This window comes from Bombina bombina, chromosome 6, assembly GCF_027579735.1.
Source record: "Bombina bombina isolate aBomBom1 chromosome 6, aBomBom1.pri, whole genome shotgun sequence".
NCBI classification, from domain to species: Eukaryota; Metazoa; Chordata; class Amphibia; order Anura; family Bombinatoridae; genus Bombina; species Bombina bombina.
Window position 1 is genome coordinate 798,467,985 of NC_069504.1, and position 14,342 is coordinate 798,482,326.

Sequence of the window (14,342 nt, forward strand, 5' to 3'; positions counted from 1 at the left end):
TAAGCTTAAAGGGATAGAAAAATTCAAAACTGAAATATGCGTGGGTATATTTCAAATTAAAAAAATAAGCATTTTTGCAATATACTTCCATTAGCAAAAATGCTTCTAGTAAAAATGATTACTGTTTTTCTGTGGCATACGCATATATGCTGTTAGGGCCCGTGCACCAGAATTCCAAACACCATGCTTGCTCAGAGATGTGTATTGCTTCTGAAGACGTAATATGTGTCATACAAGCCACTGCTGACACTCTGAGAAGGTGTGGTACATGAATACTGCACAGGCCCTTGCAGAATATGTGCGTAATGCGCATAAAAACAGTAATAACTTTTATTAGAAGCATTTTTTGCTAATGGAATTATTTGCAAAAATGCTTCTGCTTGAAATTGAAATGCATCTACGCATATTTCATTTTTGACCTTTCTATCCCTTTAAAAGGACAGTAAATACTTAAAGGGACACTCAGGTTAAATTAAATTTTCCTGATTCAGATACAGCATGTCATTTTAAACAACTTTCCAATTTACTTCCATTAAAAAAAATGTGCACAGTCTTTTATATTTACAATTGTTGAGTCACCAGATCCTACTGAGCATGTGCAAGAATTCACAGACTATACGTATATGCATTTGGGATTGGCTGATTGCTATCACATGGTACAAGGGAAGTGGAAATATACACAACTTTGAAATTTGTTATAAAAAAATCTACTACTCATTTGAAGTTCAGACTAACAGGCCCATTTATCAAGCTCCGTACGGAGCTTGAAGGGCCGTGTTTCTGGCGAGTCTTCAGACTCACCAGAAACACAACTTATGAAGCAGCGGTCTAAAGACCGCTGCTCCATAACCCTGTCCGCCTGCTCTGAACAGGCGGACAGGAATCGCCAGACATCAACCCGATCGAATACGATCGAGTTGATTGACAGCTCCCTGCTGGCGGCTGATTGGCCGCGAGTCAGCAGGGGGCGGCGTTGCACCAGCAGCTCTTGTGAGCTGCTGGTGCAATGTTAAATGCGGAGAGCGTATTGCTCTCCGCATTTAGCGAGGTCTTGCGGACCTGATCCACAGTGTCGGATCAGGTCCACAAGCCCTTTGATAAATGGGCCTGTAAGTGCTATTGCATTGTCTTGTTATCTTGCATTTGTTGATTATGCAAATCTAATGTGTTGACTGGTCCTTTAATAATTACAATTATATACACACACACCTTTGGGTTTTAAAGTAATAAGTATCAGTATAATGTAAATACTTCATTTCCATATAATTGTCATGTGTTTTGTTATGCAAATTGTCAAGAGATAATGGTTTACGTTTGGAAAAGGGCAACATTTTTCAGCAGTATTTTGTTTCGAACTCAAGGGCAACACTTTACTCACTACTATGAGTGCTAATAACTCTTTCTTCTCTCCATTAAAAGTATAGTTTGCTCTAATAAAAAATGTCAGTGTTAACTGTTTTTTTACCATCCACTTGTTATACCAGATTTGCGTTATTCTTAGTGCAGGACAGAGCAATAATGTGATCTCGTGTACATTTCTACAGTTACTATCGTTATAATGAGGTGCAAAGTTTTACTTACTCGCGACCATTCCGTAGAGGGGAGAAGGATCCAGACAATGAGTTTGCGGTGAGTATACACCTCTGTATTTAATACTCTTGTTAAAGGGATAGGAAAGTCAAAATTAAACTTGCATGATTCAGATAGAGCGTGCAATTTTAAGCCACTTTTAAATTCACTTCTATTTTCAAATGTGTTTCATTCTCTTGGTATCCATTGTTGGGAAAAAATACACACATATCCTACACTAGTGGGAGCTAGCTGCTGATTGGTACCTGCACACATGTGTCTTTTGGGATTGGCTAACTAGATGTGTTCATCTAACTGCTATGCTGTTCCTTAAAGGGACATTAAACACTTTGAGATGGTAATATAAAATGATAAATTGTATATATAAAACAACTCTGCAATATACTTTCATTATTTATTTTGTCCTCTTTGCCTGTAATTCCATTCTGAAATTGTGAGCTTTTCAGTTCCTGTTAGAAATGGAAGTGCAGAACACTGTTATATCCCACCCAGCCATTGGCTGCACACTCTAGTGACCTATTTATAACGGTCCCTAATTGGCCACAGCAGAGAAGGTAACACAAGTTAAAACATGGCAGCTCCCAGTGTTTTATAGACACTAAAACTTTACACTTATTTTGTCACTTTTTAAACAACTAATGAAACTTTAAAAAATACATCTACATGTTACTCATGGACTAATCTTTTCTTTGAATGCATCATTCTATCTAGCATGTATTTAGTGTTTAATGTCCCTTTAAGCCAAGGATTACAAGAGAATTAAGCAAATTTGATCATAAAAGTAAATTGGAAAGTTTATTAAAATTGTTTGTTCTATCCAAAATTTCCAAATCATGAAAGAAAATGTTGGGGTTACCTGACCCTTTAAGTAAATTAATTATACTTGTCAGAAACATCTAGCAGTAGCTGGAAATGTATTTATTTCAGTGCTCCATGACAGACTGGATTCATTCTAATGTATTTTGTATTTCGTCACATTCTCCCTCAAAGTGAATCGATGTGGTTCTGTATGTCTGGCTAATAATATTGCACTAGTGAGTTATCCTATTGGCTACTAGAGAGAGGCCAGCAGCACTTTGCACTGTAGTTCTCCATGACAACCATTGGATTAGATATGCATCTGTATTGCAACATACCCATTTATATGGCCTACTGATGTATAATTGTATTATTATGTGTTCTCACTGAATAACTGTTTATCCAGTTATCTCTGTATAATGACTTGACAAAAAAGACACTCTATTCCATGTATAAATATATGTATAAAAACTTGACGAAAAAAAATCAAATTTTCAAAGCCATAGCTCCCTTAAAGGGAAATTAAATCCAAAAATGTTCTTTAATGATTTAATTAGAACATACAATTTTAAACAACTTTCCAGTTTATTATCAAATTTGCTTCATTCTCTTTGTATCATTTGTTGAAGGAGCAATAATGCACTTCTGGTTTCTAACTGAACACATGGGTGAGCCAATAATAATCGCTATATATATGCAGCCACCAATCAGCAGCTAAAACCTAGGTTCTTTGGTGCTCCTGAGCTTTCCTAGATAAACCTTTCAGAAAAGGATAAAAAGAGAATGAAGCAAATTAAATAATAGATGTCAATTGGAAAGTTGTTTAAACTTGGGTTTCATGTCCATGTCCATATATCTGGTTGATTGTAAGCTCATCAGAACAGGGCTCTCCATCTCATCTATTTATATGATTTATTTAGTTTGTTTATTCTGTGTATCTGTGGTGTTCTTGTTTTTTTTTTTTAATGCAATGAATCACTATTACTGTGTACTCTACTCGTACCCAGTGCTACAGAGTCTGGCAACATATTAAAAGTAAATGCTAAATAATAACCATATACACGTATTAGCCGGATTAGGTTTTTTTGACATTGAATAAACATTTTTATGGATTTATTTGCAAATATTTTACAGTATGTTTTTCTATCGTGATTCCTTATATGACTTTATATATTATATTAAATATACTGCAAGAATATCGCACTCACTGGATTTTATAATCAAATCTAATTATTTATTGATGTAATGTTTTGGGGAGCATATCCTCAGACGATAGCCAGGGTGTCAGTAATAGAAGTAAGTATCATAATAAAGTAGTGGATCCGCCCTCACTGGACTTTCAAAAAAAGTGCAATTTTTTAAAGTCTAGTGAGTGCAGATCCACTAGTTTACTTTTATATATATATATATATATATATATATTTATATATATATATATACCATAAAAATTATTGTATAGCTCATCAGCACATCTAGGTAAGTGTCCCCGCCTGCCTTCCCATAGAAGTAGTTTGTATACATTGTTATCAATGCAACAGAGAACTCTGGGTAAGGTATGCAAATAAACAGTTACTTACTTGCCTAGATGTGCTGACTGGCTATGCAATATTTTTTATGGTTCTTACTTTTATGTAATGAAGAATTTTAATCTCACAGTTTTATCTTCTCCATAATTTAAACAAAACATGTTCTTTCATGATTTATATAGAACATAAAATGTTAAACAACTTTCCAATATACTTCTATTTTCCAATGTGCTTAATTCACTTGCGGCTAGATTACGAGTTTTGCGGTATGGGTGAAAAAGCAGCGTTATGGCTCATAACGCTGCTTTTTCACTACCGCTGGTATTAAGAGTCTTGCAGGTTTAGCTGCACCGCACACTTTTTTGGCCGTAACGCAACGTAATTACCGCAGCTTTCAAAAAGTCATTTTTCAATGGGACTTCCATAGCGCCGGTATTACGAGTCTGCCTGGGAGGCCAAAAGGTGAGCGGTACAGCCTATACCGTCAAGATCCATAACGTAAACTGAAAGTCAGTAGTTATGGGTTTTACGCTACAAAGCTGTAGCATAAAACTCATAACTAAAGTGCTAAAAAGTACACTAACACCCATAAACTACCTATTAACCCCTAAACCGAGGCCCTCCCGCATCACAAACACTAAAATAAAATTATTAACCCCTAATCTGCCGCTCCGGACATCACCACCACTATAATAAACACATTAACCCCTAAACCGCCGCACTCCCGCATCGTAAACACTAGTTAAATATTATTAACCCCTAATCTGCCGCCCCCAACGTCATCGCCGCCACCTACCTACATTTATTAACCCCTAATGTGCTGCCCTTAACGTCGCCGCCACTATACTAAATTTATTAACCCCTAAGACACCCTAACTTAAATGTAATTACAATAAATCTAAATAAAACCTACTATCATTACCTAAATAATTCCTATTTAAAACTAAATACTTACATGTAAAATAAACCCTAAGCTAGCTACAATATAACTAATAGTTACATTGTAGCTATCTTAGGTTTTATTTTTATTTCACAGGCAAGTTTGTATTTATTTTAACTAGATAGAATAGTTACTAAATAGTTATTAACTATTTAATAACTACCTAGCTAAAATAAATACAAATTTACCTGTAAAATAAAACTTAACCTGTCTTACACTAACACCTAACCTTACACTACAATTAAGTAAATTACATTAATTAAATACAATTAACTAAATTACACAAAATAAAAATAGAAATTATCAGATATTTAAACTAATTACATCTAATCTAATAGCCCTATCAAAAAAAAAAAAAAGCCCCCTCCCCCCAAAATAAAAAAACCCTAGCCTAAACTAAACTACCAATAGCCCTTAAAAGGGCCTTTTGCGGGGCATTGCCCCAAATAAATCAGCTCTTTTACCTGTAAAAAAAATACAAACAACCCCCAACAGTAAAAACCACCACCCACACAACTAACCCCCCAAATAAAATCCTAAGTAAACATTCCTAAGCTCCCCATTGCCCTGAAAAGGGCATTTGGATGGGCATTGCCCTTAAAAGGGCATTTAGTTCTTTTTTAAGTGCCCAAACCCTAATTTAAAAATAAAACCCACCCAATAAACCCTTAAAAAAAACCTAACACTAACCCCCAAAGATCCACTTACAGTTTTGAAGACCGGACATCCATCCTCAACGAAGCCGGGAGAAGTCTTCATCCAAGCGGCAAGAAGTCCTCAATGAAGCCGGGAGAAGTCTTCATCCAAGCCGGCAGAAGTGGTCCTCCAGACGGGTATCTTCTATCTAAATCCTTCCGGCGCGGAGCGGCTCCATCTTCAAGACATCCGGCGCGGAGCATCCTCTTCTTAGGAAGGTTCCTTTAAGTGACGTCATCCAAGATGGCGTCCCTTAAATTCCGATTGGCTGATAGAATTCTATCAGCCAATCAGATTTAAAGGTGAAAAAATCCTATTGGCTGATGCAGCCAATAGAATGCGAGCTCAATCCTATTGGCTGATTGCATCAGCCAATAGGATTTTTTCCACATTTAATTCCGATTGGCTGATAGAATTCTATCAGCCAATCGGAATTCAAGGGACGCCATCTTGGATGACGTCACTTAAAGGAACCTTCATTCCAGAAGAGTCGTTGTAAGAAGAGGATGCTCCGCGCCGGATGTCTTGAAGATGGACCTGCTCCGCGCCGGATGGATGAAGATAGAAGATGCCGTCTGGATGAAGACTTCTGGCCGTCTGGAGGACCACTTCTGCCGGCTTGGATGAAGACTTCTCCCAGCTTCATTGAGGACTTCTTGTCGCTTGAATGAAGACTTCTCCTGGCTTCGTTAAGGATGGATGTCCGGTCTTCAAAACTGTAAGTGGATCTTCGGGGGTTAGTGTTAGGTTTTTTCAAGGGTTTATTGGGTGGGTTTTATTTTTAGATTAGGGTTTGGACACTTGAAAAAGAGCTAAATGCCCTTTTAAGGGCAATGCCCATCGAAATGCCCTTTTCAGGGCAATGGGGAGCTTAGGTTTTTTTAGTTAGGATTTTATTTGGGGGGTTGGTTGTGTGGGTGGTGGGTTTTACTGTTGGGGGGTTGTTTGATTTATTTGGGGCAATGCCCTGCAAAAGGCCCTTTTAAGGGCTATTGGTTGTTTAGTTTAGGCTATGTTTTTTTTTTATTTTGGGGGGCTTTTTTATTTTGATAGGGCTATTAGATTAGGTGTAATAAGTTTTTGTTTTTTTTTATTAAATTTTTTTTATTGAGGTTCTTTTCAAAACAAACAATGGGTAATTGTCAATACAAAATATAAGGGGAAATAAGTTGTTAGAGAATATGTTACCAAGCACATCAGAGAAAAACACAATATGAGTGAACGACAAATTACATTCTCAAAACAAGCAATAAATGTTGCTCAAACAGTTTACCCACAAAATGATTGGAACGGCCACTCATGGACCATACAGTTGCAAGAAGCATAGTACAAGGTAGGTAAACATTAATGTGAAGGGGTCACTCATGGGCCCTAAATGAAGAACCTCTTTTACCTTTTAATGTAATAGTTAGGGTAGGATACTTAAAACCTTAAATTCGAAATATATGGAATGTTGAATAAGCTTATCAAAATTAAAAGGAGAACAAAAGGTTAACAATATAATGTGTTGCATTAATTAAAAGGGTTTAGGGTGCGGTATAGACAAGAAAAACAGCGTGTTTAATTCACCCAAACAAGGTGACATTATTAATATGTGGGGGGGGGGGGGGTCAATTAAGTTATGGTTTCACAGCTCAAGAGCATATCTATTTGGAAAATCTTGTGAGCACACTGGGTATTAGTGGATACACAGACATGAACTAGTTCCCGCTGGGTTATTGAGATGTCTGACATAGTAGAGTCTGACAGGCTACTGAACTAGATATACATTATGAGAAGGGAGACTACACCCAATAGCTGCAGTGCAGGTCCAGCCTGCATTAAAAAAACATATCTAATACTCAAAAGGAAGGCTGTATATCACAGTATAGCAACGGCCGTAGCCTCAAATTATGAGCCCTGCACTTAATGGTACACGCTAAAAGTGGAGAATTCAAAACATGCAGGTATATCAACGGTGCCTTAGTAAACTTGAAGAGTAACCAAGTATCTGTGCACTAAATGTTAGTATTCCTTCTCTAATTATGTAGTCCCTAATCTATAGATTCCGTCCATCATGTCTACAAATATAAGAGTGAAAAGGCTCAGACATCCCGGCCGCGGACATCTAAGCCCTTAGGGACAATCAAAAAATAATAATATTAGGAATACAAATTTTAACCTAAAGGCTTGGTTGGCATAGAAAGTATATCACCTCTGGATCAATACAGTAAAGATATATATGTTGCATCTCCCCTCAAGGGTCGTTGTCACTACTGGACGGAGACGGGAAAGGGATAATGGATATGACCCTCTCTATCACTCAGAGCGGGAAAGGGTGAGGGGAGACACACTTTAACATAGTTGGAGGGCACATATTATGGGAGCTAACGTATCTATACAAACCATAATCCAGGTGATATTATGCTAGGTAGGAGCAAGTATGCTATCGGTTTAGCCTATGGGTATATTAAGGACTAGTAAACAATGGTGTCAAATTTTGGTATCACAAGATATAGCCATGTGGCCGGCTCACAGGGATCTAAGACTAAAAACTGTACATAGGTTGCTAGGTATCATTTGGATTTATCCTCTTTGTCCTCACAGTACTGATGATCATCCATCAGGAGACCTAAACCCACTTTACATATTATAACTCTGACATAGGGGCATGGGCCCTATACCCCAAGGTCAAGGGCAAAAGGTTTACCTCCCTTGCGTATCAAAGACTACATAGTATAGTGAATATAAATATATGGGCAGGATATGAAAAGTAAGGGCTTGAGGAACATATATGTAGACTATAGCGATACAGCTTATGGAGGGCTACTATAATAGTGTATACTAAGCTAGGTAGGGACCTTCATAATAAACTTATGGAGAACAGAGTTATACCCGGCACACCTTCTCAATCAATAAGTGTGCATAGATATAGACAGCAATTAGTATCAGTCCACTTCAACACAGCTGGACTATGGAGCTGGTATATGCGTATACATCTAAAAGGAGGACCAAATTGAAGGCAGAAAACCCACTATTAGTTCTTACCAACATATACAAAAACATATAAGGAAATCTATAACGTACTTGTATAGCATATACACATAATAGGGACCAGGGTCTGTGAACATGTGACTCAGCAGCATGAATATAGATATGCTCTATGTATGTGACATTAAAATATCTCTGTTGAGATACATTAAGCAAATAGTAATGATCAGGTTATAAGTCAAAAAGTGTTTACCCTGTGTATTAGTTATGTGCCTCACCTTTATATAGAAATATGCGTTAATAAGTGCTAACTCCTTAAAGGTAATGACTTGTCTGAACTAATATAGCATACCTAGGTATCAACATGGTTATATCGCCTAAATCTAAACATGAGATGTGCTGCAGCTTCTATAAAGCAAACCTTAACATATGCCATACATTTATAGAAATACGCCATGAAACTAGAAATCATAACTGCAGTGTATATAGCGATACATATTTGGCTTCTAGACCCGTTGTTATCTCTAGTGGATGACATATTCAATGCAGAGAAGGATTGCGTGTATAATAAAAGCCCTTAAAGAACTATTAGAAACAAGGAAAGAAAAACAAATCAAATACAACTATACAGTTTTCTGGAGATGAGATAAAAAGTTATGAAGCCATAGGAGACTAATAAGTCAGATTTGCACATATATGGCATAGTGTCCGTTTTCACACATGATCTCTCATGTGCAGGGTCTTGGAGCAGAGCATTATACAATAGCTATATGAGCAACTGGCTTTGAAGGATGAGAGGTAAATAAAGGAACCCCCATGTAATCATAGCAAACTATAATAGTAAGGTGTAAAACTATAAGGCAACACAAGGGACTTATGCTAGATAGAGAAAGTGCTGTGAGATCCTATAATCAAGTTAGCAGCAAAAGCCCGGACCCATCCGATATCTCAACCTATTCCACATTTGGAGTCGGCCTGTCCATGGGGTGATGGAGAAAAGTGATGCATCAGATAATGGAGTAGCAGGCATCCGTCTCCACCCCATCTCTGTGTAACAAGTTTTAGGCAGCATAGTCATTACCAACTTACTCCAGCTTTCAGCCTGTCTGATCCATGGCATTTTAGATAGGCGAAGTGGAGCTGCAACCTCGGAAAAGATCTTGGGAAATTATCCAATGCCCCTTTTAGTGATCAAAAACGCATATAACCCTTTTTCACACTGCCACTGTGTCCACATCATTTGAAAGTTATTACTTATATTACTTAGTGACAAAACATTTACATGATTTCATAAATAGGACGTTTTTTCTCTGAGGGTGATAAGTCTTTATTTGGGGCCTAGTTTCCACATGGCTAGTCAGATACTCCTAGGAGTATTTTCTTAAGGCCCCTCTGGCATCCAGTGCATGGTGGGAGGGGCCTATTTTAGCACTCTAACTACGCAGTTTTAATTCAGACTTAGACATCCAGCTTCCCTAGAGGTTTCCTCTGGCATCTGAGGACCATTTCAAAGGGGTTATTTCTGTACAAAATCGTTTTTGAGGGCAGGTAGGAGTCTCAGCAGAGCTGTGGCAAGGTGCTCAATTGACTTTTAACGTTTTTCAATCCGGTTTGGGGCTTAAGGGGTTAATCATCCATTTGCAAGTGGGTGTAATGTTGCTTTAGTCCCTTACACACACTGTAAAATTTTCAAAGACTTTACTGTATTTTTACACTGTGTCCACATCATTTGAAAGAATAAGCTGACCCAGGTTTTTCGGGTATTGATGAGCTGCAAGATCTGGGCATTTAGTAAATTAGCGGGGTACATATCCTTTGCTCGCTCAGCGTTAGATACGTCGAAGCCGTCTCTAATTTCAAATCTGGGACCACAAGAGGCTGAGCCGGTATGATTAGATTTAGCGCTGTTAGCTTCCTTTCCATTTGCATGCCGGGGTTTAAACGATGTTCCCCCTGCGGATTGCTCTTTCACCTGAGTAATTTCAAACTGTAGCGTCCCCAACATATTCTCGCTCTCCTCAGTAACCTCCTGTAGATAGCCAGCAGCATCAGCCATGTCTGTGTTTGCTGTAGGGCCCGCAGTATGCGCCATTATCCTCATCGCATCAGTTTCCCCTATGTTCTCAATGCTGCATGTAGGGAGCATGCTATCTAGGCTGTTGTGCATTCTTTCTGCAAAGTTGTTAAGCAGCACCAGAACCTGCTGGCAAAAGACCTCCATAATTAGAAGTGTAGTTCAGAGCTCTCCCTGCATCAGGCAACGGCTGTAGGGCTAGCAATCCCGGCTACCTCGTGGTCATTGCAAGCAGCTGGAGTCCAAATAAATGCTGTAATAAATATTGCATCAAACGAGTTTTTATATAGGTTGCTCTGTCTAGGTGAAGTTTTAGATCAGACACTTTGCTGTAATTTGTTATTTATACCTCCAACTCAAATTATTTTTCAGGAGCCCATGAAATGTACGTCTTGCTCCATCTATGGCTGGCTCCGCCCCCCAGGTGTAATTAGTTTAAATATCTGATCATTTCTTTTTTTATTTTGTGTAATTTAGTGTTTGTTTGTTTTTTGTAATTTAGGTAATTGTATTTAATTAATGTAATTTATTTAATTGTAGTGTAAGGTTAGATGTTAGTGTAACTCAGGTTAGGTTTTATTTTACAGGTAAATTTGTATTTATTTTAACTAGATAGTTAGTAAATAGTTAATAACTATTTACTAACTATTCTACCTAGTTAAAATAAATACAAACTTGCCTGTGAAATAAAAATAAAACCTAAGATAGATACAATGTAACTATTAGTTATATTGTAGCTATCTTAGGGTTTATTTTACAGGTAAGTATTTAGTTTTAAATCGGAATTATTTAGGTAATGATAGTAATTTTGATTTAGATTTATTTTAATTATATTTAAGTTAGGGGGTGTTAGGGTTAGACTTAGGTTTAGGGGTTAATAAATTTAGTATAGTGGCGGCAAAGTTGGGGGCGGCAGATTAGGGGTTAATAAATGTAGGTAGGTGGCGGCGATGTTAGGGATGGCAGATTAGGGGTTAATAATATTTAACTAGTGTTTGTGATGCAGGAGTGCAGCGGTTTAGGGGTTAATATGTTTATTATAGTGGCGGCGATGTCCGCAGTGGCAGATTAGGGGTTAATAAGTGTAATGTAGGTGTCGGCGGTGTCGGGGCGGCAGATTAGGGGTTAATAAAAGTAAGATTATTGGTGTTTAGACTCGGGGTTCATGTTAGGGTGTTAGGTGTAAACATAAATTTAGTTTCCCCATAGGAATCAATGGGACTGCGTTACGGAGCTTTACGCTGCTTTATTGCAGGTGTTATGCTTTTTTTCAGCCGGCTCTCCCCATTGATGTCTATGGGGAAATCGTGCATGAGCACGTAAAACCAGCTCACCGCAGCTTTCAGCAGCGCTGGTATTGGAGTGTGGTATGGAGCTCAATTTTGCTTTCACTTCTTGCCTGATAACGCCGGGTTTTTGTAAACCTGTAATACCAGCGCTGTAGGGAAGTGAGCGGTGACAATAACTTGCAAGTTAGTACCGCACCCCTCATAACGCAAAACTTGTAATCTAGCCGTTGGTATCCTTTTGCTGAAAAGGATACCTAGGTAGGCTCAGGAGCTGGCTGCTGAGTGATGACTGCACATATATACCTTTTATCATTGGCCTACTGATAGGTTGAGCTAGATTCCAATAGTGCATTGCTGCTTCTTTAGTAAAATATACAAAGAGAATGAAGCAAATTAGATAAAAGAAGTAAATTGGAAAATCATGAAAGAAAAATTTTGGGTTTCATGTCCCTTTAACCCCTTCACCCAATCCGACGTATATATACGTTGTTTGCTGTACTTTGGCTATTGTACTGCACCAGGTATATTTACGTCATTGCTTTAGGATGCTCCAGCTCTCTCAGCTGTTAAGTTACAGCTGAGATCTGGAGCTCCTAAAGATTCAGGCATCTACCGCATATGGAGCCGGAGCGCGTTCGGTGCTTCACCTTCATATGAGGGCAGGTGTGTCACCATCTGTAACAATCTTCTGCTGGAGCTGGCGGGAAGTGTGGGCGGCCCATCAAGGGAGGCGGGAGGAAGTGGGAGGGGCCCTACGCTACGGAAAATAAATAATAAATGAACAGGGAGGGATGGGGCAGCTACGCTACAGAAAAGGGGATCTGCGGGTTTGGGGGTCCCCTAACTAAAGATTGTGGGTGGGGGTTACACTAAGCTACAGAAAAAAATAAAAAAATTTAATGAAACAATAGATTAACATATTTTTTTATTTTATAGGTACTGGCAGACAGCTGCAGGTACATAATATAGCGCCTAACAGTTACACTGGAGAAATATTAAAAAAAAATATTTTTTTTTTTTTAAAAAGCCTTATTTCTCCAACATAGGTGTGTCCGGTCCACGGCGTCATCCTTACTTGTGGGATATTCTCTTCCCCAACAGGAAATGGCAAAGAGCCCAGCAAAGCTGGTCACATGATCCCTCCTAGGCTCCGCCTACCCCAGTCATTCTCTTTGCCGTTGTACAGGCAACATCTCCACGGAGATGGCTTAGAGTTTTTTAGTGTTTAACTGTAGTTTTTATTATTCAATCAAGAGTTTGTTATTTTAAAATAGTGCTGGTATGTACTATTTACTCTGAAACAGAAAAGAGATGAAGATTTCTGTTTGTAAGAGGAAAATGATTTTAGCAACCGTTACTAAAATCGATGGCTGTTCCACACAGGACTGTTGAGAGGAATTAACTTCAGTTGAGGGAACAGTGAGCAGAATTTTACTGCTTGAGGTATGACACATTCTAACAAGACGATGTAATGCTGGAAGCTGTCATTTTCCCTATGGGATCCGGTAAGCCATTTTTATTACAGACAATAAATAAGGGCTTCACAAGGGCTTTTTAAGACTGTAGACATTTTCTGGGCTAAATCGATTCATATAATAAACATATTTAGCTTTGAGGAATCATTTTAATCTGGGTATTTTGTAAAATAATATCGGCAGGCACTGTTTGGGACACCTTATTCTCTAGGGGCTTTCCCTTATCATAGGCAGAGTCTCATTTTCGCGCCGGTATTGCGCACTTGTTTTTGAGAAGCATGACATGCAGTCGCATGTGTGAGGAGCTCTGATACATAGAAAAGACTTTCTGAAGGCGTCATTTGGTATCGTATTCCCCTTTGGGCTTGGTTGGGTCTCAGCAAAGCAGATACCAGGGACTGTAAAGGGGTTAAAGATAAAAACGGCTCCGGTTCCGTTATTTTAAGGGTTAAAGCTTCCAAATTTGGTGTGCAATACTTTTAAGGCACTGTGGTGAAATTTTGGTGAATTTTGAACAATTCCTTCATACTTTTTCGCAATTGCAGTAATAAAGTGTGTTCAGTTTAAAATTTAAAGTGACAGTAACGGTTTTATTTTAAAACGTTTTTTGTACTTTGTTATCAAGTTTATGCCTGTTTAACATGTCTGAACTACCAGATAGACTGTGTTCTGAATGTGGGGAAGCCAAGGTTCCTTCTCATTTAAATAGATGTGATTTATGTGACACAAAATTTAGAGAAAATGATGCCCAAGATGATTACTCAAGTGAGGGGAGTAAGCATGGTACTGCATCATCCCCTCCTTCGTCTACACCAGTCTTGCCCACTCAGGAGGCCCCTAGTACATCTAGCGCGCCAATACTCCTTACTATGCAACAATTAACGGCTGTAATGGATAATTCTATCAAAAACATTTTAGCCTAAATGCCCACTTATCAGCGTAAGCGCGACTGCTCTGTTTTAGATAATACTGAAGAGCATGAGG

General features: G+C 38.3%; 1 protein-coding gene across 1 annotated transcript in view; it reads left to right on the top strand.

Annotated features, from left to right (window-relative positions):
* DOCK5 (dedicator of cytokinesis 5) overlaps nt 1–14,342 on the top strand; it is a 458,078-nt gene that overhangs the window by 397,023 nt on the left and 46,713 nt on the right. Inside the window, exon 43 of the mRNA XM_053718116.1 lies at nt 1,545–1,629. Coding sequence (XP_053574091.1) covers nt 1,545–1,629 — 85 coding nt within the window. The remainder of the gene's footprint in view (nt 1–1,544; nt 1,630–14,342) is intronic.